General features: G+C 37.9%; 1 protein-coding gene across 5 annotated transcripts in view; it reads right to left on the bottom strand.

Moving 5' to 3' along the window:
* The window catches only part of LOC5571896, a 58,520-nt gene that overhangs the window by 26,420 nt on the left and 6,647 nt on the right, over nt 1–25,453 (bottom strand). For 3 of the 5 annotated variants that reach the window (XM_021855396.1, XM_021855394.1, XM_021855395.1), the window contains exons 2-3: nt 24,191–24,825; nt 23,869–24,127 (exon numbers count right to left, since the gene is read on the bottom strand). In XM_021855396.1, the coding sequence (XP_021711088.1) occupies nt 23,869–24,127; nt 24,191–24,305 (374 nt within the window). In that variant the 5' untranslated portion in view covers nt 24,306–24,825. Of the gene's footprint in view, nt 1–23,868; nt 24,128–24,190; nt 25,234–25,453 lie in introns of those variants that run through there. The other 2 variants (XM_021855397.1, XM_021855393.1) reach the window with 2 other exon arrangements.

Below are 25,453 nucleotides of genomic sequence, written 5' to 3'. Positions count from 1 at the left end.
TAGGGTTCATTAAACGCTTCTGCTACAACTTTCATGACCCATACACAATTAAAACTCTATATATTGCATATGTAAGATCAATCATGGAATACTGCAGCATTGTATGGTCTCCTTTCTCAATGACACACGAAGAAAGATTAGAATCTGTACAAAAACAATTTCTACTATATGCTCTTCGTAAATTAGGTTGGACATCATTTCCACTTCCACCCTACAAAGCACGCTGCATGCTTATTGACATACAAACTTTGAAAGAGCGGCGTGAAATCGCATGAGTTTCATTTGTAAATGATATCGTTTCGCAACGTATTGATTCTACAGAAATCTTATCAAAATTAAATTTCTACGCTCCTTCTAGGCAACTACAAAATCGTAACTTATTCTTGACAAATCATCATCGAACAAATTATGCCAAAAACGGGCCTCTAAATCAAATGATGGCCATTTACAATCAACATTGCGAAACTATTGACTTTACCATGTCTCGGCAAAATCTAAAAACATACTTCAAATCCACTAGAAATCGCAACACATAAAATAAAACAAAATGAAATTAACATTACTTACACTACACTTTTTTTTTCAAAATTTTTTATAAATTTCATAATTTTAGTATTAAGAAATAAAACAAAAATATGTATATGTAAAATGTACTAGTCTACGTCGCTTGACGAAATAAATAAATACCTGGCGTTATATAGCCCACATTTTATTTTATTTTTTTTTTTGATAAATTCTCGAAAACTTATTCATACAGACTCAAGTTAAAAAAGTATACAAACTTACTTTATCGATCCTACGTGTTAAGCAGGCGGAATTGTACACGTACCGCTCTGTACCAACTCAACTTTTCACTTTTAGAACGTTTAATTTCCGGATTTACAAAACGACGAAAGTAACATTTTCAACTTTCGCAACCTAACCACTACTTTCGCCGCCCCGCTGTATGGAGAGACAAAGTGACTTAACCACGAATCAAAACAAAACACTACTTAAGCCGATTTTACACTGGTAGAAAAACGTCGAAAGTAACTGAATGAAACGGCTTATCATTTTCTTATAATTATTTTTGTGGGAAATAATAGAAACTACCTAGTTTTTGAACGTGAGCTGAGTGTATGCAAAATTAGAGCGAAGTACACGGCAAAAAATGTTAAAAAGATGATTCATTTTAAAACAGTTTTAGAAGATAGATTGTGATTTTTCCAAATTAATTTTCTCAAAACCGTTAAGTAACTTTACGTTGATTTGAAAAAGTAATCGAGAATTGATCAAAAACAAAATGGCTGCCAAAGACATTATATAGGAAATGTCGATCCCCCAAGGAACATCGGAATATCTTTAAAACCAGATCACCAATAATTAATATCGACACGGATTCCTAAACTAGAAGAGTTGTTTGAGAACTTGTGAAAAAATGGTGTAAAAATATTGAAAAACAAAAAAGTTATAAGTTATAATTTTGGGATAAAAAATGAAGCTGCCGGTAGAGGGGTTAATTCAAACATTCGTTCAAGAGTTCATTAAGCGATTGCTTCGCAAATTTCTAAGGAATTCTCCCCAATATTGTATTCGTGATACTTTAAAGAATTTGTCCAGAAATTGTTCCAAGGATACCCTTGGAAATTGAACCAAGCTTTTCATCAAATATCCGTCCCACAATTTCTGAAAGTAGTGATGTTTTACTCATCGAGCGGTTTTTCCACAGGTTTCAGAAATTACTCCAGAAATTCTTTCGGAGATTTTTTAGAATCTACTCTAATGTTCATTTAGAATTTCTTTAATATTCCAACTAGAAATTTGTCCAAAGCTATTTTGAGCGATTTCTCCCAAGTTTCGTTTAGGAATTCTTCAACAGGTTTTACTACAAATTTTTCAGAGAATTCATCCAGGATTTATCGTGGAATACACTACCCGCCATAAGTATGGAATCGCATCATCTAGTATTGCAACACCTCAATTGAATATTGCAGCACCCCTCAAAAAGTTTAGCATCACCCGTAAACTACTACACTAATGACGCAATATCTTGGCAACCTTACTTTCTAGAAAGCTGCGATCTTCAGCAAAGTTGTTCAGAAGCCTTACGGCGTTCATCAGCTGAAATTTTTAATGTGCCATTTTGCCGCTACGTGGCGCTAGTGTGCGTGTAAATTGGTCATATTTTAGACGGCTCTAGCTCATGAACCTGACCACTTAGAATGTTCGTGTCTTCAGCAAAGTTGGTCAGAAGCTTAAAAGCAATGTGAGACGACACTGATTGGTTAGCAATTTTGACGACGGTGGCTCTGCTTTTAGCGAAATGATGGATCCGAAATTTGAACTAAATGTTGGAAATAACTTTAAATTAAAACTGTGTACGATTCCTTAAGGCATTAAATATAGCCTATTTTAACAAAAAATGTCAAATTTTGTTTTTTTTTTAACACATAGTAAAAAATTAAACAGGGGCCCAGATAGCCGTAGCGGTAAACGCGCAGCTATTCAGCATGACCATGCTGAGGGTCGTGGGTTCGAATCCCGCCGGTCGAGGATCTTTTCGGGTTGGAAATTTTCTCGATTCCCAGGGCATAGAGTATCTTCGTACTTGCCACACGATATACACATGCAAAAATGGTCAATTGGCATAGAAAGCTCTCAGTTAATAACTGTGGAAGTGCTCATAAGAACACTAAGCTGAGAAGCAGGCTTTGTCCCAGTTGGGACGTAACGCCAGAAAGAAGAAGAAATAATTAAACAGTACTGACCCGATTTTGTCAGTCCCCGATTTTGTCTGCCCCCGATTGTGTCAGCTTTTTGACCCGATTTTGACAGCCTGTTTTAAATTTATCAAAAAATTGTTTTCGACATGTTTTACCACATTTTCATTAAAATTGATGATGATGTTTAATGTCATGCACGCATGGTCGTAGCCAGAGGGGGCAATGGGAATGCCTCCTCCCCTTTGGACGATTCTAAAAACAGTATTACGGGAATTAATCATGTGTTTGTATTCTTAAAAGATTGTCTCCAGCACTCATATTTATGAAATTGTTACATGATGATTGATTAGAAAACTTATGGAGTATACCAAACAATCAGCCTTTTGAAAAACTTCTTGCCATAAATTATTCAAAGGGTTTGTCAAATCTGTTGGGAAACTCAAAAAGTTTCTATAAAATATATTGTCAGCAGAATATTATCAATAGAGTAATCGGATAAAACTCCTCGTATTTCCCACAGGAATTTCACTCGAGATATCATTCATAATCCTCCAGATATTTCTCCAACGTGTTTCTCCAATTATTCCTGAAATTATTCTATAAATCGTTCCTGGCTGAACCTCAACAATTCCTCAACAAAATTTAAAGGTGTTTTCTGAAGGTGATTCTAAAAATTCTTCCATAAAACTCAATTTAGCATGCCAAATATTAAACGAGTTATGTACAGCGATCTCAGGTATCATAAGACTGGGTTTCGTTACTAAGCAACTTGGCAATTCACTAGTTAAATCATGCTTAAAATTAAAAAAAAAAACGGGATTCATTCAGCCGAGTTTATGACAAAAAAAACATGTGTGTAGGTTTATTCATGAATTCCTCCTAGAATTTCTCTCAATACTATTTCAAAAATTAATCTATGGATTCCTGTTAAAACTTTTTTTTCAAAAATTTCCAAGCAATAATTTCATAAATTGTTCCAGAAACATACTGGGTACACAGAAAGGGTTTTTCGTCTAAATTAAAATTTATTTTTGCTTGAACTTGAACTCGACCACAAACTTCACTCAAAATTCTAATAGAATATTTTTATTTTTCAATTAATTACTTCAATAATTATCTTCTTCTATCTAGTCCTTGTTGAATTCATTCCATTTTTATCTTCAGTATGTCTCGAGATAAACTTCAAAATTTGCACGCGAGATTTTCAGGAACTTGACTAGGAATTTCACCAAAATCATTTTGAAGCATTAAATCATCCCTTAGGTAAAGGAATAATTTATGAGATTTATTCACAATTTCATGTTATGTAATTTATGAATACTTCTGCTTTAAAAATCCAGCAAAAAAAATCCATGAAAACTAAAGAAAATTTTTTGGTTTTCATACAGTAAGAAATATTTTTACATACATTCCATTTCCAAACATTGAGTTTTAGAACAATGTTCAGGGAAAATTATATAAAAACTCCGTATGACACATTCTTTGAATTATACTAAAATGAATTCCAAGAAGAGCTTCGAGGCAATTATTTATGCTATTTCGAAGAAGTTTCTAAATCAAGAGGAATTTTAATATGAACCTGTTTTAGAATTTCTGTGTTCTGTGAGAAATTCTTAGATAATTCATCGATCATGTATAACTAGGAACTCAGGTTGATTCCATTTGTCTTACTGGACAAATTTGCAAAATTGCCGAGCAAAGGGACCACAACGAATAGAATATTTGGAATTTTTCCAATAGGTAAATCTGCAAGACTTTAAATAGACTCGTCACTCAACACTGAAATAAGACGCGTTTAGGACTTTAATTAGCTAACTATGAAAAAATACGGTGGGTATCTTGTATAGTTTTATGTTTCATGCAAAAAGAGTGTAATGCATAATGATCATTTTGTCGTGAAAATCGTGAATGAAATGTTAAGAACCGATCTTCTCAATCCCCCCCCCCCCTGATGAAATAAACCTGGCTACGCCAATAGTCATCGAACCCTTAGGGACCGTTCAAATATTACGTAACGCAACAGGGGGAGGGAGTATTTTCTATATAAAAGTTGTTACGTGGAGGTGAAAGGGGGTCTAAAATTGACAAATTTTGCGTTACGTAATTTTTTAATGAACTCTTAAAAGTCCATGCAAGTTCTTGACGCGGTTCACAAGCGATCATTAACACGTCGAAATTTGAAAAACAGGAACATAATAAAATGACCCGATTTTGTCAGGTTTCCCATTTTGTCAGCCTAAAATTCATCGAGGGGCTGACAAAATCGTGTCCTCAATGTATTATATTCCACAATGTTTTGAATTTTGTCTAAGTAAACAGGTTCGTAGAAAATGCCTTCTTCAAAATATTTACTGAAGATACGAACATTCTAGGTGGTCAAGATCATGTGCTAGAGCCCGCGAAAATATAACCAAAACTACCTGCACATCTGAGAGAGAGGAGACAGATGACTTAGATTGCGAACTCCCAAAAGACAAGGGAAACTGACACTGGAAAACCACACATTTGAAGAGCAAAGCGTAAAATACCGTCAAAATTTAAGTAAAGGTAATTAAACTTTCTAGGTGCTTTTCGATGACTGCACATTTTAAAAAGTTGAATGCTTAAATATAGTCGTGTGTTGGCAAACTGATATTGTTTTTTTTATTCATACCTTTTTCATAGTGAACAACAAAAAGTGAATGATTTTGACCAAAATAAGATCATAAGCCCGTTGTGCACAACCCAAGAACTAAAGAAAGAAATCTAAGAAGGCAAGAAAACATGCCAACTGTCAGTGAGCTGTCTCCTCTCTCAGCTGTACACTAGCACCACATAGCGGCAAAATTGCTAACCAATCAGTGCTGCCTCACATTGCTTTTAAGCTTCTGAACAACTTTGCTGAAGACACGAACATTCTAACTGGTCAGGTTCGTGAGCTAGATCCTGCTAGAATATGATCAAATGACATACACACTAGCGCCAAGTAGCGGCAAAATTGCTAACCAATCAGTGCTGCCTCAGATTGCTTTTAAGCTTCTGAACAACTTTGCTGAAGACACGAACATTCTAAGTGGTCAGGTTCATGAGCTAGATCCTGCTAAAATATGATCAAATGACATACACACTAGCGCCACGTAGCGGCAAAATTGCTAACCAATCAGTGCTGCCTCACATTGCTTTTAAGCTTCTGAACAACTTTTTTGAAGACACAAGCATTCTAAGTAATCAGGTTCATGAGCTAGATTCTGCTAGAATATGATCAAATGACATGCACACTAGTGCCACGTAGCGGCAAAATTGCTAACCAATCAGTGCTGCCTCAGATTGCTTTTAAGCTTCTGAACAACTTTGCTGAAGACACGAACATTCTAACTGGTCAGGTTCATGAGCTACAGCCTGCTAGAATATGACCAAATTACATGCACACTAGCGCCACGTAGCGGCAAAATGGCGCATTAAAAATTTCAGCTGATGAACGCCGTAAGGCTTCTGAACAACTTTGCTGAAGACCGCAGCTTTCTAGAAAATAAGGTTTCCAAGACATTGCGTTATTAGTGTTACAGTTTACGGGTGATGCTAAACTTTTCGGGGTGCTGCAATATTCAACTAGGGTGTTGCAATACTGAATTATACGATTCCATACTTATGGTGGGTAGTGTATTTCCAAGAAAATACTGTGGAAATATTGCAAAAATAATGTGGGAAAATCCTAAATAAAAATAGATTCGGGATATATTTCTAAACAAAATTCTAAAGATATTTCTAAACAAAATCCTAAAGATATCACTGACCATGATGACAAACATGCTAACTTCCTACAAGAGAGGAGTCTTTTGAAGATTTTCGGATTTCTTCTGGACTCTTGAGAAAGTCTTGGATAAGTCTCACGAAAAACTGAAGAATCCATGGATAATTTACTTGAAAATTTGTTCAACAAATCTCAAAACTTCAGGGGAAAATTATGAGAAATCCCAGGTTGAATTTATTGTGAAGTTCCTGGAAGAATTTCTAATAGATGTTGTGAAATAATCCTTGAAATAATCTATGGAACAATTCCTACGATAATCACTGGGGTTATTTATGAAAAAGTGTTTATTTTTTAAAGACTGGAAGTATTACGGAAAAACGACATGAGAGATTTTCGAGGAATTCTTGTATGATTCATCTGAAAACTATCAACATCATTTTTTTCTATCCTTAGTATTTTTTCTGGAGGCAGACCTGCGAAAATATTTCTCCAATTAGTAATCTGAGAATAGTATACATTCTCTACATGCATTGTACTTAAGAAACGATAGAATAACTTTTGAAATAATCTTTCTAGAAAAAAATATAATTGTTGGGCTGCTGAAGAATTACCTGAAGAAAATTCTGACGAAATTCATTTAAACATATCTTGAGAAATCATTTACCAATTTTCAAGACGAACACCAGGGAGAATCGCTAGAATAACCTTTTTAACAATTCATGGAGAGACCAATGTGTAACGACCATAGAATTAATTTATGTTTAGTTCAATGTTTTCGTACACTTCAAGATATCCATTCACATAGTTAGCTTAAATATATTGAACCAGTCTAAAATAAACACATCTTCCCTCTGCATGAACATTCTTTCGAGTTCACGAGTAGCATCCTCCAAACCACATGGTAAATGAGTTCCGTCTGAAGCCAATTCGCACATGTTATGTGCCGCCCAAAAAGCAACAGTAATAGCGCTCTAGCCAGATTTGCGCGCGTGCTTCTGAGCATTGACCCCCTAAGAAATGCATTCAAGGGATAATGAACTGGTGAACCCAATAGAGGAGGAATGCATCTCGCGACATATCTGAGGATAACCTGACCTTGATCGGGCACTTCGTTCTGGCTAGTGGAAGAGGCAGGAGTGATCAGAATTAATGTCTCGCGCCGTGATGTGTTTGTTGAGATCAGTTTAGCAGCTAGGATTGCAACTTTGATTTGTGTGCATTTGGTGGAGCCGAAATTACGTGCGAGTGTCTAGGATATCAGGTTTGTGGCTTCCTGCGGAACCGGACACATCACACCTTTTCAAGATCGCTTCTGACCCCACCGTCAGCTACGAGGTTATCCCGGGGGTACGGAAACCGGAAGGGGGCTTGCGCACGTTATTCACGCCCCAGGCGAAAGGTAGCAGGCACCCAGCATTTATGAGAAATTGCGCCAAACGTGAAGAGGAGTTCACCGCCGGCGTTGCGTCGGCCGTCCCCGTCGCATAAGTCCACAACCGGAGAAAGAGAGTCGGAGAGCGTCATCACCAACACCCATCGACGCTAGTTTCGCCCAGCGGTGCGTTCACTGTCGAATGAACGGCCGTCTGCGGTACTCGTAAGACCCTCCGAGAGTTGATCAAATAAATCAAAATCAAATATATATATATATATATATATATATATATATATATATATTACTCAATCTAACCCTATATTACTCAATCTAACCCTTTCCGCTCTTGCTATTTTTCGGTGCTCGATTTTGTATGTTTTTGTCGTGCAATTTATGTCGAAAATTATCAGTGACTGGTGATTCCGGCGTACAGTAGTAGTCTTTTTAAGTGTGTAGTGATTGTTCTTCCATTACAACGCCGTGCAAGTGTTTATTTCGTGATCTGAGTTGTTATTGTTTACTACAACACACTCCCACTCGCTCGATTTTTTTTTTAAAAGCGACATCTGGCGGCAATATTTGGAAGCTACTCGGCTGTATTGGATACAAGTGGTAGCTTAGTTTCATACAAGTTGCAAATCCCTGACTTGGAATAGTCTACCAAAAGGCGTTTGCGGAGTCGTATAGAAACGTTTGCGACGATGGAAGCCTGTCATGCTTGTTCAACCCTTATGGAATCGGGTAAAGTAATAAATTGCAATGGAACATGTGGCCGGCTTTACCATTTCACTTGTGTAGGGATGAGTAAATCCCAATTTACCGCGTGGAAGGCAAAAATTGGACTATATTGGTTCTGCGAATCCTGCCGTCTAAATTTCGAGCCGGCTGTGTACGATCGGGATAAAACTATTATGAAGGCTCTACGCGAGTTGCTTATTCGCACAAATTCCATGGACACGCGCCTAGCCAACTACGGAGAAAATCTTCGTAAAATTAATAGTACGATATTTGGACCAAAGCAACAATCTAAATCGTCAACGGACTCCCTTCATCAGTCAAACTTTTTGCAACAAATTGATGAGATGACATTAGACGATACGACTGATGACCCGATAAATCGTTCGAGGTCTTGCGAAAATACTTCATTTTTTGAGGTGCTGGATGAAGTGAATGGCTCTATTGCACTCCTACCAGATAAGTTTGTCGTCGGTGCGAATAAACGAGTGCAAATTATCGCAAACCCGTCCAGTGGCTCAGGAAGTAGTGAAAATTCACCTCGTATCACTGTTTCCACTCCTGCCGCTACCAACAAGCAAACGTTTGCTCAAAATGACCGATCTTCTCGTCGACATACGGATAGAATCACCAATCCTTCCGTACTTCCCGGTGATAGGATGTCGGTGACGAATTCTGATAGATCGCAGAATAGAGTGTCTAGGACTCGACCTGAAGCTCCATCGTTGAAAGTCGCCAACATCACATCCGATTCCCACGAACTGGAGTCCTTCTACGTCACTCCTTTCGCACCTGATCAAAACGAGGAAGAAGTAAAACGTTATGTCAGAGAAATTTCCAATGTCCACACATCTTTAGTGAACGTGGTCAAACTGGTACCTAGGGGTAGGAACGCCGAAGATCTTTCTTTCGTGTCGTTTAAAGTGACTGTCAGTAAGACTGTCTTGTGATCCCTGGTATTGGCCGGAAGGAATTACTGTACGTACTTTTGAGCCCAATCCAAAAAACGGTTCTGCAACACGTCTTCCAGTAATTCAATAAATAGAGAAACTACGAATCTTCCACAACTCACGTTATCCAGGAATTCCTCCGACCATCGATCATACCACGCAGACAAGCTCCCTGTTTTATCGAGTAAGTTTTACAGTGGTATATGTCCCGCCGAAGCAAGGGACGATGCTACACACATCCTGAATCAAGTTAAAAAATTTCAGTCCAATGAAAATTCCACAAACATCACAAACTCCACTGACACCCAACGCGTCCAACCATTCGCGGATTTTGGCTCGGCTGATCTTTCAAGAGCGTACCACTCTGCCAAACTTCCTGTTTCGCCAGGTGAGTTATACAGTGGTATATGTCTCGCCGAAGCGGGCAAGAATGCTGCACCAAATTTAGTTCGCGTTTCAAATTTGCAGCCACTTCATGTCTCCAACTACCGCCGTATTGATGATCAACCGTTTATCGAAATCTCGTCCGCTGACAACTCAAGTGCGTGCCACTTAGCGGCACTTCCTGTTTCACCAGGTAAGTTTGACAGTGGTATATGTCCCGCCGAAGCGAGGAATGATGCTGCACCAAATTTAAGTCGTGAAATTAATTTGCAGCTCATTGGGAATCTTGCCACTTCCATCAATGGAACCGAGGATCTCTACTTTCAACCATGTCTCCAAGTTTCTGAAGAGTTTACCACCCGTTTCATCCGATCTGGGGATCATTCTGATCAACATTTTGGCGAGTTTTCGTCATCTGATGACCCTGGAGCATACCACTTTGCCGCACTTCCTGTGTCACCAGGTAAGTTTTTCAGTGGTATATGTCCCGCCGAAGCAGGGGAAGACACTACTCAAAACCTGAATCGAGTATTAAACTTGCAGTCTACCGAACATCCTATCGCGTATATCAACCCATATGGTGAGCACCATATCCATCCGTTTGCCAAATCGGCTGATGTCTCAACAGCATACCACTTTGCTGCACTTCCTGTGTCATCAGGTGAGTTATACAGTGGTATATGTCCCGCCGAAGCAGGGAAGGATGCTGCACAAAATATGATGAGATATCCAAATTTCCAGCAACACCACGAAACTGCAACCTGCATTGATCAAACGGACAGGGCGGTCTGTGAATCATCATCCAACGATCACAACATCATATTACCAACCATCAATGCTCGGAACGGTTTTAACGATAAGAAGTGTAGTCTGCTTGTCTATTACCAAAACGTCGGTGGAATCAACACTCGCGTTTGTGATTATCGCCTCGCGTGTTCGGACTCTAGCTACGACGCGTACGCTTTCACTGAAACATGGTTGAATAGTGATACGATATCCAGTCAGATTTTCAGCGATACTTACAGCGTTTTTCGTTTGGATCGCAATCCTCAAAATAGTTTGAAAAACTCAGGTGGAGGAGTATTATTAGCAGTAAAAGCCAGCTTTAAACCTAGGCAGTTATCAGTTCCGAATTCAGAAGCTATCGAACAATTATGGGTTGCTATCAGCTTTCAAACTAACACGTTGTTCATTTGTGTCCTTTACATTCCTCCAGACCGCTCTCACGATATGAATGTAATTGATCAACATGTTAGCGCGTTTAATTGGATCACTGATAAGATGAAAATTAAGGACAGCTTACTGATACTTGGGGACTTCAACATACCCGGCATTCGTTGGAAATTCAGCACATCGAATTATCTCTATCCGGATGTTACTAGCTCTTCAATTAGATCATCAGATGCTACGCTCATTGATAGTTTAAACATGGCACGGGTTTCTCAGTTGAATTACGTTGTAAACCACAACAACCGAATACTGGATTTATGCTTTGGGAGCATTGATGGAGACGTGCGTTTCTCATTGATCGAGGCCCCTTCTTGTCTTGCATCACCCGGCATCACCCGTCCCTGCTGATCGAAGTAATAGGTGCAACGCCCTGTATTTTCGTAGAACCAGTCGAATCGCTTTACAACGATTTTAAACATGGTGATTATTCTGGTATGAACACCTTTTTCTCCAATATTAACTGGCTGGATGTTATTAATCAGGATCTCGAATTATCAGTCGCAACATTCTCCAACATAGTTCTTTATGCTATAGACCAATTTGTTCCTAAGCGTATCCATAGACCTCCTACAAATCCACCTTGGAGTAATTACCGTTTGAAGCAGTTGAAAAGGTTGAAACGGTCTACCTTACGCAAGTATTCGAAGTTTAAAACCCTGAGCTGTAAGCTAGAGTATCATACCGCCAATGTTCGCTACAAACGACTAAATGAGAAACTGTATCTTTCGCATCAACGGAAAATTCAACAGAAACTGCGTCATAATCCCAAGGCATTTTGGAACCACGTCAACGAACAGCGGAAGGAATCTGGTCTCCCAACGGCCATGTTCAAAGACAGCGTAGAGGAATCGTCTACAGAAGGCATCTGCAATCTCTTTCTTAGTCAGTTTTCGAGCGTCTTTACATCGGAGTATCTGGACGAACAACAGGTTTTCTTAGCAGCGAGCAATGTTCCCGTTTATCCTCCAGTTGGTGATCACCCATTCGTTAATTCAGAATTTGTCTGCAAGAATTGCTCTGCTTTGAAGGCGTCAACTAGCTGTGGTCCGGATGGTATTCCTGCAATAGTTTTGAAGAATTGCTCAAGCATTCTATCCGTGCCCCTATCACAACTGTTCAACCTATCTCTACAAGCAGGATCATTCCCGGAATGTTGGAAAAAATCGTTCGTCTTTCCGGTGTTCAAAAAAGGCAACAAACGTGATGTCAAAAATTATCGCGGTATATCTGCTCTTTGCGCTGTGTCTAAGTTGTTCGAAAAAGTGGTTCACAACTTTTTGCTGCACAATTGCCTTCATTTCATATCGGAACACCAACATGGTTTCATGCCGAAGCGTTCAACGAATACCAACTTAGTAGCGTATACATCATTCATTGCAAAAGAGCTTCAAAAAGGTCATCAAGTAGATTCCATCTATACGGATTTCTCAGCAGCATTTGATAAAATCAATCATCAGATAATCGTTGCCAAGTTTAGTCGTCTCGGTTTCTCCGGATCTTTTATTGATTGGCTGAAATCCTACTTGACTGGTAGGAAAATGGCCATCAAAATTGGAGATTGCACTTCGCCATACTTTCTTGTTACCTCTGGAGTACCACAAGGCAGTCATTTAGGGCCATTGATTTTTTTAGTGTACCTCAATGATGTGCATTCGCTGCTTAAGTCGTTCAAGCTTTCATTTGCCGATGATTTTAAGCTGTATTGTATCGTCGACGATGTCAACAACGCTTGTTTCCTTCAATCCCAGCTTGACGCGTTTACAGTTTGGTGTAAAACGAACCGCATGGAGCTAAATGCAGACAAATGCTCAGTAATATCATTTTCCCGCAAACGCTCTACGTTTAATTTTGACTACAAGATTGGAAGTACTGTCCTTAGGAGAGAATCGGTGGTTAAAGATCTGGGTGTGTTATTGGACTCTAAGTTGTCCTTCAAAGAACACATTGCTTTCGTAGCCTCCAAAGCATCTAAAACACTCGGTTTCATATTTCGTGTTGCAAAGCAGTTTAAAAACATTCAATGTTTAAAGTCTTTGTTTTGTTCGCTAGTGAGGTCAATATTAGAATACTCGTCAGTAGTCTGGGCGCCCTATTATCAAAACAGTATTTCTCGCATAGAGGCAATTCAGCGCAGATTTGTACGCTTTGCCTTGCGCCATCTGCCATGGAACAACCCAACTAACTTACCCATTTACGAAGACCGTTGTAAACTGATTGGTTTGGAGTTGTTAAGCGTCCGCCGTGAAATTTCAAAATCTTTGTTTGTATCAGATCTTCTGCAATTGAAAATTGATTGTCCACATTTGCTGTCGCTTCTCAATTTCAACGTACCTCATCGTCCTCTTCGTTCTAGTACTTTCATATTTCTCCTTGGTGCTCGTACTAATTACGGATATAACGAACCGTTTTCCGCTATGTGTCGTTCCTTTAATCGTTGCTCACATGAATTCGATTTTCATATCCCCCGTACTACGCTCCGAACGAAATTCTCTCAGATTATTTCAGAGTCTTATCAAAATTCTCGTTGAACTCTTTTTAAGGCTAGCAAATTAAATCGTTTTTATGTTACTATTAAGAAAATAAGTGTATAGTATTAAGTTAAATTGTATCATTTGGATTGTATGTTTTTCTGTTGATACTAAAAGATGAGGAGGTTTTGCGCCCATTTGAGATAGAGCTGTGGTGCTCAACTCAAACGGGCTTTTCCCTGCTCCAAATAAAGAATAAAGAATAAAGAATAAAGAATATATATATATATATATATATATATATATATATATATATATATATATACGGTTTGATCAACAAACATTGAACTAAACATAAATTAATTCTATGGTCGTAACAATCATGATTGAAATTCAGTGGAAAAATCTTGTTAAATTTGAAACTGTAATATCAAGTTGAAAATTGTGCTGTCTTGCGAAACGACGTTTGGTTACTTTACCCTTGAAGTACCTTGAAATTTCCGGAGTAAACCCTGTGCTTTTATTAAGGAACATCTTTAGATTTTTTGAAATAATCAAAAATCGTCCCTCTGGAGCATGCAACGAAGTCAAAAGACCAAACACTGCCCAGCAAAACGCGAAAACCGAAACAAAACATTCATTCCGGACCTAGCGCTGAAAAAAACGAAACTGCTTATTTGGGCGTTCAGAAGCGCACTGCTCATGGGAATTTTGTAGTAGGATAAAGCCAACAACTGTAATTAACGATCAATATCAACATGCTTAAATCTCGAAATTGCTGCAATGTCTAATTTGACAGATATACTTCCATCTTTAAAAACCAAAGAATCGCATCTCCGGAAATTCAAGTAAATGGGTTGATGAACGCGATCGTGCATTCCGTTGTAATTTATTGAATTGCATCCTACATGACTTTCGGGGCCATTATGTCCAGTAAATTATTGGTGATCTAACGCAAAGCAAAATGCGTAGATAGCGCTCTTCTAGAATAGGGATTAGTTCATCATTCATTATTTAAGTTTCTAGTGATAAATTTGGAGGAAAAATCTCCACAATCATTTAACTGACAAGATTTGTGCAACTTAGGGCACAGGAAACCGTAAATATCAATTTAAATTTGAAAAACTTTTACAACCTAACCTCCCTGGCCACGATCACAGGGTTTGACGGTGCCAAAGTAGAAGGTGCACCATAATAATACCCGTCTGTGAAACATATCACCTTCCCAATACTTTGGCACACCTCCAACGGTTCATGATTCATCATGAAACTGCTGCATTCAGGCGGAGGATCTGTTAATATGTTTCGGCATATTATCAGGTCCTCTTCGAACGGAGGGACCGCCAGGGCTCATTAGTTACTTATAAACCAGTGCTGGTTGTTTGATGTTTCAATTCGTTTACACGAGCTGTAGCATCCTTTGTACTAATCAGCAATGGTGGTTAAGTTTCGAAGCCAACGTGTGATCAATCGTTTTATAATGCAACATAAGAATGGGTGTTTGGTGGAATTGTGCGTTACACTCGTCGTTATTAAATTTAGTGATTGTGAAGGTGCTAATAGTGATTTTATAATTAAATATATAGTGATGAAAATTTGAAAATTAAGGTGAAGTGATTCTGATAGTTTTGTTAAAAATATAATAATAATGATGTGAACTCTACTAATTTAATAATGGCCATAATACATTGTGCAATCATTTTTCTGAATATAAACTTAATTGCCTAGTTCTTCAAACGTGCATGATAAAAGTATTAATACATAATGACAGCGAGTGCATAAGAATGGATCGAATTGATTTTTTTTTAATGTAACTTTCTTGATCATAGTGCTAAATCGTAGTTTGAATAGTAATGACTCTACAGCAACAAAAATAATGATACATTTAAATTGAATATTTTTAAATTACTTAGTAATGCTAACAGATGGTAATGCTAACAGATTTATATGAAAATGGTGTGATGTGAAAAGTGATATAATAGAAAGTATATCTGAAGTGTATTACGAAAGTTGATGAGTGATAATCGGTGATATACGTGATAGTGTCGAAAATAAAAGTGACGATAGTGAGTGATGAAATGAAATGGGGAATGAGGACCTTTTAATAAAACTATTTCGTTCTTCACTTTAACAGGGTGCCCATTCAAAATCAGTTTTCCAAATCCCGGATTTTTCCCGTACGTCCAATAAATTGAAAACACGGTTGACAATCCTGCGGATGATCATCCTGCGACTTGCATAAAATGTGAACAAATTTGAAAGACTTGATCTAACTTATTTTTGAATTATTTTTAATCAATTTTATAAAATACTGTGAGCTTAAAACGATTTGAATTTTGAAAGAGTTCTGGACAAAGAGATTTAAACTATTTGTTGAAGTATCTAAAAGATCGTCCTCTCTTACAATTCATAGGAAGTTCAGAAAGATTTAGGAATTATACACACATTTTTGCTCTGTGTATCTGAACTACCACAAAAGAGCAAAGTTCAATAGCCAAGCCATTTAACTTTTAAGAATGCCTTCGGAAATGCGTTAGACATGAACCAGGTATTGTAGGATTGCATCTTCCAAGTAATCCTTAAAAGATTTGGTCAAGAATCTAGTCAAAAAAATATCAAAAAAACTGGCCAAGAGTACATAAAAAACCTTGCTGTTTATTTATTCATCGAAGATCTTGCCATTGAATGTGTTGAGCATGATTTGAGGAATTCGTTGTGAATCTCAAGGCTGGTAGCGGCCATATAGCTGAATAACTGAACTTACTGACTAAAATTATCAAAAAAGTTACCTAATAACTACGAACATTAGTTCAAAATTGAAGTTTAAACACAAAACATAGTCTTCATAGCCAAGAATATTAGCAAGACTACACAGTATATAAAATAAAAATGGAATTACCTTTAATAATTCGAAAAAGACATTTCGACATTGCCCTTAACAACAGTTAGTTGCTAATAATTTCACCGAATTACAGTAGATATCAAACATCATCAAGGGGCAGAGAGTGCCTTTTAAAAAACTGGTAAATCTTGTACGATCCGCAAAAAAGCTAGGTCGCAGAGCTAGGCATACGCAGCAACTTTAAATTTCCAGTCAGTAGAGAAAATCTCCTGGAAATTCAAAATGCATTAACTCTGAAGAAATAAATTCTAACAAAATTCTTTCATTGAAACTGTTTTACATGCCTGAGTTGTGGAACAAATATCTAAAAAAAAATGCTAGGGTCGATGTACCAATAGCCGCATAGCTAAGAACAAAAATTCGTATAAAATCGAAAAATAACGCTATCGTCAGTATTTTTTCATCATCTGAAAGCTTTTTAACTTGGTTTTGTGGGAAAAATATGAAAACTACGAAAACTCAAATGTTTGCATTTATTATCGCGTGTGCCACTATAGGAATACATGTGCCTATAGTAGCACTACAGTCGACTCTCCACATCTCGATGTTCTACATCTCGATATCTCTCCCTATGTCGATGATTTTTTCGGTCCCTTCTCTCTGCATACATTTTCACTCTCCATATCTCGATATCCTCCTTATCTCGATATCTCCCTATCTCGATGTGATTTTCGTTCCCAATTTTCTCTACGTATGTCGATATGCCCGTTATCATAGGTTACTAGACTAGATTTCAGAGATTCAAAACAATTTGCGAAGACGAAATGACATCTGTTTGTTTTTGATTTTCCTGGCAACGGAGTGATTTTCAATCTAGTATTCGTTAAAAATTTGTTCTATGTCTCGATCTCTCCCTATCTCGATGGTCCCTTCGATATCGAAATGTGGAGAGGCGACTGTATTTCTAATTTCTGTTCCTTTAGTAGCACTAGCATCACGGCGTTGGCAAAATACTAATCAAAACCATATTTTTACAAATCTTTTATATTTTTCCTTCAAAGTATGGATCAAAAGCTTTCGTTTGATGTAAAAAAGTTTGTAATATATTAATTATTTCGAATAATAAAAAATAGTTTCTCTCAGTAGTGCTACTATAGGAACAATAGGTTTACTATAGGCGCAAGGGAGCTCAAATTTTAAGCAAAACTAATTATTTCGATTATTTTTTGAACAAAATCAAGCTGTGTATCAATGGTACTTAGATAAATAGCTTCTGACCTTCATGTCAAAAAATGTTTTGAAAAGGTTTATAGCAAAACGGCCGTAAAAAGCCACTAGTGCGACTATAGGGGACTGTCCACTAAGGGAACACCGACCCTATATGAATTTTTTGGTGGTTTTCAGGAAGAATTCAGGATTTGAATTCTAAACTTGTAATCAACTCAGTTATTGGGTCACCAAGTGGCTCGGTAGCTTAGTTGGTAAAGCGCTCGTCTAGCATACAAGAGTCCTGGGTTCAAATCCCAGCCGAGCACGTGGATTTTTTTCATAATTTCACCCATAATTTGTCCATCTTTACCACGCGTAATGAGTTAATTAATTTAATAACCATGCGGATTGGATTACCGAACAGCTCAATATAAGTGTCAGTTTATATTAGAGTGTACTGCCTCTCTGTAGTAGTCATGTCGTCACTTGAGTGAGAACGACACGTTGATAGCCTTCCCACATCTTTACTCTTCCACAATACAGTTGTTGTGGAAGCGATGTAGGTACGATAGGCAAACAGTTTCAACACTAAATAAATCGCACTCGCTCGCTCCGCGTGTGTAGGAACAAGAGATGGATGGATATTGGTTATGAAAGGGGTCCGCGTGGTCTGTAGGGATTTGAATTCTAAACTTGTAATCAACTCAGTTATTGGGTCACCAAGTGGCTCGGTAGCTTAGTTGGTAAAGCGCTCGTCTAGCATACAAGAGTCCTGGGTTCAAATCCCAGCCGAGCACGTGGATTTTTTTCATAATTTCACCCATAATTTGTCCATCTTTACCACGCGTAATGAGTTAATTAATTTAATAACCATGCGGATTGGATTACCGAACAGCTCAATATAAGTGTCAGTTTATATTAGAGTGTACTGCCTCTCTGTAGTAGTCATGTCGTCACTTGAGTGAGAACGACACGTTGATAGCCTTCCCACATCTTTACTCTTCCACAATACAGTTGTTGTGGAAGCGATGTAGGTACGATAGGCAAACAGTTTCAACACTAAATAAATCGCACTCGCTCGCTCCGCGTGTGTAGGAACAAGAGATGGATGGATATTGGTTATGAAAGGGGTCCGCGTGGTCTGTAGGGATTTGAATTCTAAACTTGTAATCAACTCAGTTATTGGGTCACCAAGTGGCTCGGTAGCTTAGTTGGTAAAGCGCTCGTCTAGCATACAAGAGTCCTGGGTTCAAATCCCAGCCGAGCACGTGGATTTTTTTCATAATTTCACCCATAATTTGTCCATCTTTACCACGCGTAATGAGTTAATTAATTTAATTTTCAGGAAGAGTTTACGATGATAAAGGAAGATTGTTTAACAGAAAAATTTCAGATAAGTTCCTAGATGTTCTTGTGGAAATTCCAGCAGAATCGAGAATTTGGAATAGAAGAGGAAACATACCAGACAAAATATATTAAAACTTTACCCTCACTCACTGACAAGGTAGCCTTATTTGTTTTCGATGAACTCAAGAAAAACTAAATTAGGTGATTACTAGGCTTTAGTATTTAGAGAATGATTAGACTTGATATTTTTCAATACTTGAAGTATCCAAAACAAACGTGTCATTAACGCCTCTACCAGCAGCTTCAACTTTTTTTCATTTTCATTTTCATTTTGCAGCGTTTGGTGGGGCAATGAGAGCGCAAGTCAGTCCAAAGCCGGGGGAAGGGATAGGTAATGGCCGTAATAGTCTATGCGGACCACTTGAACACCATCGGAAAGGATAAGAAGGGTTGGGGTAGGGTATAGGGAATGGAGAAGACTTGACACAGTAATGCGATTAATGCTGCAAAATGTAAATGTGCTGAAAGCAATTAAATTTGAGTTTTGAAGTTAGATTTGACTTATTAAAATTCCAATTAGATCGGCCATTGTACAAGTAAGAAAGAATATGCTGATCGCTTTCTAGAAGTTTTATAAACAACAAAATAATAACAATATGTGGGCTGCTGATGGCACAATGCGACGCTTTAGGAGATTTTGATACTGATTGAACATTACTATACAGAGCGCAATTCAATCGATGGTGATAACTTTACAACCTTTATCTGTTTTTGCACTGATTGACGATGCTGATTCAAATAAAAATATTTTAAAAATATTTGATATTATTAGTTCATTTGTTTGTGTGATCTAAGTGTTAATAATGGAAAAATTTTACATACCCTTAATAATAATACTTCCCTGATCAGAAATATTATATTTTGAGCGCCCTTTTCGAAGCTATTCTATCCAGGTATCCATGTACTGCTTTCAATCCTGAAATTATTCTTATTGTGCATGCTCATGCGTTATATTAGTGATGCTCATAATCATGCAACAGATAAGAAGGAGAGAAAAAGAGAATATAGAAACAGTGATTAGTAATGAGTTAATTATGTAGTTTTGTTAGAATTATAAACAATTAAACAGTAGTAATGAATAGCTTTTAAAATGACTTTGCAGCATAGCTGAGCCTTTCGGATCGTAAGACCGATGTATAAAAATAATTTGTTTCGAAATTGTCCGCGTGGTCTTCTAGTGCCCCTATTAGATAAGAATCAATCATAGACGTACATACCGAATGCTCGCCATGACCCTATGACCAACATTTGTATATGTATAGCCTTAGCTGATGTGGCTTTTCTAATAGGTAGTTCTTTCACTCATTGATTGTCTTCAAAACCTTGTCAAGTATAGAAAATTGATTTTATTTCATTTATTACTATATTGAAGCTACATTGTACTTATCAAGTATTAGGTATTATTTTATGTTTTATCACTATTGTTATTATCAAGGCCAAAATTCCCAGTGAGTGAAGAATTTTATAGTACTAGAACACCATAGAAGATCGCTAAACATTACCTAATCATCGAACGGCTTTTTGTTCTATTATTTTAGGTAGATGCTATTGATCTCCCTTTGCTCCTATCCGCAACCCGGTGCACGCGCCCTGTTGGTTTTCGAAAACCTCGTAGAAGATTACAAACCGTCAATGGCATTCCCAATTACTACCCCACATTGCACATTCAAGGGTCTGATTGTGCTCCTAACCCACCCTCAGTTCGTAATCTTCTCGCCAGTTTGAAATTATATTTTCCCGAAGTGAAAGTAATTTTGATGAGTGATAGCCTAGTGCAGCCCAACTGCATAGTCCAGTAGTTTAACCAGAATTTTTAGGTCAGAAGATAAAATCTAAATTTTGTAATAAAAAGGTTGCCATTGCTTTGAAATTCACCCAACATCTAATCAAAACTACTAACAACAGCGATCAATTATCAAAATTCATCGCTCCCTGGAAAATATAATCCCAAGCCCAGGGTCTACCAGCAGCTTCAACTTTTTAACGTAGAAAAATACTCAAATCGCTATAACTTCTTTGTTTATCGATATGTTTGCAATATCAATGATTAAAATCAACACAGCTTCCAAAAGAAGAAGATTGTTTTATTAACTTGTGGAAAAATGATGCAAAAATATTAAAAAAGGCCGTCGAATTTAAACTTTATCAGAATATTTATCACAAAACCCAGCAAATAAATTCCAGTTATTCTGTTAGAAATGTCTGTGCACTATTAACCTCTCCAGACACTTCAATGTACTGATAAAAAATGTTTTCATTAGAATATTAGAAACCAGTAAAACATCACTATTCTGCTGTTTAAAAGTGGCTTTAGTGATATTTTTTTTGAAAGAAATTTAGTGATTTTTGTTGCAAATAGTGGCTTGTTAGTGACCAGAATGAAAAAAGTGACTAATTCACTAAAAATTGACTTGCTACCAGGCCTGAAATCTGCAGGAATCCCAAAAAAATCTCGTCCGGGGCCTCATAAGAACTTTGTCATAGTCAAACTAGTACCTAATCCAGAAGAGGCTTCATCAAGAATCAATTTCATAAATAATCCCAGAAATCCGCCAAACGAAACTTTTCATGAATCTGTCCAGGATTCAGCAGATCTCCCAAGAAATATGCCATGTAGTTTTTTTTAGCTTAGCTTTTCATCAACAACTACGAATCTACTAGAAGTTTCAAGCAGAATCAGCCTAGGATCTTTTCTAGAATCCACTAAAAACCTTATGAGCAATCTACTAATAACGATTCGAATCCCGCTAGGATTCCAGGAAAAATCTCATTAAAATTAACTATGAATTTGAACAGAAATCAAACAAAAAATTTGCCAAGAACCTTGCCATGAATCACTAAGTACCCCACTAAAAATGTTTCATAGATCTTAATTGTTAACTATCTCACCAAAAGTTCGTGATAGTAGGAAGTACAAGTGTAAGGCAGTTGTGCACCTTCTAGAAGATATTTCGCCCACAGCGCTTAAAATTTAAAGAAACCGGTAGTCTTACGTTTGGAATACATATTTTCCCGGGGTGTTCTTTATATTCCCGGGTATTTCCCGTATTTTTCCCGGTCATTTGTGATTCCCGGGGTTTTCCCGGTTTTCCCGGATTTCCCGGATGGATGGACACCCTGCTTTAACCACTCTAGTAGCATTTCAGGCCTTATCATAGTTTGATAGTATTTTGAACTAGGGTGGCTGATCCAGTGGTAGTGTGTGTACCAATAATAGTGGTAGTGCGGCTTCAAGCGTGTTATAGTCAATTTTTATTTTATTTGTATTTTTCTAACATGGCCCTTGTAAAATTGATATGAATGTGTATAAAATTTGTTTGGAAATCAGTAAGGAAATAGTAGGAAACAATTAAAAACCTTAACTTTTTTGCTCCTTTGCACCAGTAATAGTGAGACGTTCCTATAATAGTGGGTTTCAATGGGAAATCAATGTAAACCACTATTATAGGAACAGACGTTAGCAAATACCACTATCACTGGAACATGTTCCAGTAATGGAGGAAATGCTTTTTTGAAAGATTCAATGATTTTATCCTTCTAAGATTATTTTTTACGTAAAATAGAATAGAAAAGCTTTCGTTTGACATATTCAGATATAAAAAACGAGCTTCCGTTATTTTCTGGCGATTTTTTTATTCCTCAACCCGTTACTATTACCACTATCACTGGTACAGACGCCCTACTAGACTGCAAAACTACGGCAAGGGCTGATTGCTGCTAGCGTACACAGTGACCATTTGAGCAACATTGCTTAGGAACGTCTGTGTGATGAACGCAATAGAGGCTTATAAAAGCAAATGCTGGGAAGGAGCTTAGGGCAGATTAAGAGTGCCAGTACTACCCCTATCGCTACCGACAAAAAAAAAAAAAAAGACTTTTACAACCTAACCTCACTTTTGATCGCCAATAGCGCATTGTTAACAAAAATGTCTCAAAGATATGACATTTAGTTAAAAAAAGAAGGAATACTTATGATATGTTATGATGCGTCCTATGTTTCCGGATATTACTGTAGCACTGCACTATCTTCCTTATCAAGTTATGCAAAACGGTTATTATGCCAAACGACTATTGTGCCAAACGAATTTAATTTATATGCTCTGAATGTAGTAAAATTGGGCTAAATATTGACCCAACTCTCTACTTGTTGAAGCAAATTTACCTGCGATGTAAATGAATGGGATATTAGTTAAAGCATACGTGTTGGCGTTTCTTCCGCCTTATCTTTGCTTCATAACCGTGGTAAGGTTTTCAATACCTCATAGATATGAATCAACGCTTCTAGAAATATGATAAACATTTTATTTTCCAGAAACAGATAAAATGTGTAAAGGTCCAATTTAATTGAATTCAAAGCTGTATAGATTGATAGATCACGTAGAAAAAAAAAACAAATTTTGTGATATTGCAAACGTTTTTGACGAGATATTCTGAGTTTAATCTAACACTGATTCATAACTGTGCGTTGCCTGGGCACGGCATACACTTTATTTTCTAAGAGCATTCGCCTGATTTTAAATAATAAAAAAAATGCCTTTAAAAGTTCTAGCAAAGGATGATGCATTAATCTTGTATTCATGGCATCAAGAGATGGCGCCAACAGACCGAACAAATGACTAGCAAATTTGCACTACGCTAGAGTGTAGTTGATTAAACACCGGTGAATACCAAGAGTGTCGAATTGGTTCAAATCAATCGCAAATCGTATCGCTGTGCTAAAAAGTAAAATAAACCATCCAGCTGTTGTCAGCCCGCGAAATTTGCTAAGCATGCAACAAAAGTAGTTTTGGATTGCATCGAGCAGAGCATTGAAGTTGCAGGAAATCTTCTACTTACACATTTTCCACTCGCACCCGCTGGTAATCGGACAGGATGGCCCCGACCGCGACCGCTTCCACGTTCCGTTCCTCCTTAACTTGCCGCAGTAGCTCGTACAGGTCCTCCACCTCGTCGTCCTCGGTCGGCTCGTAGTTGCCCTTGGTATTGATCGAGTTCCCCCGCGTTATCCGCCGATACAGAGGCAGTTCCATGGCCTGGGCCAGCTTCTCGATGCCCTGGTGGCCCACCGTCTGGTACATGTAGCTGTCGAGCTCATCTGCGGATTGGGGATTTTTAAGAGAGAGGCCAAATTGACGGTAAATGATATGATATTATATACCTTTGTCTTTCGGATGCAGGTTCGCCAGGGCGATCACCTGGTGCCCCTCGGCAGTGACCTGCATCATGTTGTAGGTGCTGTCCTTGCCACCGCTCACAAGTGCCACGACCCGCATGGTTTAAAGTACTTGTATAGCGATCTTTCCAAACGTAACACAAATCAAACCAACATGAAACACGAACAAACTAGCTATACTGTATATGCAATACAACTAAAACCGATGACGAAACTAATTAATTTTACACAAACAATATTGATCGGAAGATCGCCGAAACCGAAAACAAACTATTTTCTAAAGAGTCAATGAAACTGATAAGAGAACAAATTAAACCGAATCAACGAACAACTAAACCACGGAAATGAACCGCACTTGTGATGATCCACATCTCTCTCCGGAATCGGATTCCAGCAGCTGTTTAGTTGGAAAGCCCCCCGAGGCGGATTCTTCCTATATTTCGTCGCAGTGGACTTCACTTCCGAACGACCTTCACTTGCCTTCTTCCCTCGCGCGGCACTTTTCGCTTATTGGCGGCGGCAGACGGATTGCAAATCACTTCTATGCAGCATCAGACACAATCACTGCTGCTTCATCTCACACTCTCTCTCCTCGGGCGGGTTCTGCAGATGTCTGCCTGCTGATATAGATAGAGATTGCTACTTTTTAGCATTCGGTCCGACGAAAGCAAAGGAGGGACAGATGATAACGCTTATCGTTATCGTACTCCCCAACTATAATGAAGTGATATCGGGAGGAAGCGCCTCTGTCTGCAGTCGTCCGATGATTATTGGGGATTGTATGAAGCGCGTGATCTCAGGATGCAACTATCTCTCGGTCTTGGGGAAGAACAGCTGCTAGAGTACTATATTAGCAGCGCTTCATCATCCTCTTCTGGACACACTTTTACGACATCACTAATGTTGCTATTGAAGCCACTTCCACAAATTACGCCCGCAAGAAAACGGAATCCAAACAGATCGGAAAGCCGAAGCAGGTTCAGGCGATTTATGTGACGTTATCAATGGGCAGTGCTAATCACTCACGTCGCGTGCAAAAACCAAATATAGGGGTGCCTGGGGTAATATGCACTGTTAGGGCAAAACGCACCTTCACCACACCTTCATTATTTGAAGAATTATTAGAATATAGGAAAAACTTATATGAAAAACTAATTGAATTTTAACATTTCACTTTGAAAAAATAAAATACTTAAAATGACCAGTATGACGAGCAAATTCCGTTAGGGGGTCATTCAAACGTTACGT

The sequence above is a fragment of the Aedes aegypti genome, chromosome 3 (assembly GCF_002204515.2).
Source record: "Aedes aegypti strain LVP_AGWG chromosome 3, AaegL5.0 Primary Assembly, whole genome shotgun sequence".
Taxonomy (NCBI): domain Eukaryota; kingdom Metazoa; phylum Arthropoda; class Insecta; order Diptera; family Culicidae; genus Aedes; species Aedes aegypti.
This window is presented reverse-complemented; position numbering and strand designations above follow the sequence as displayed.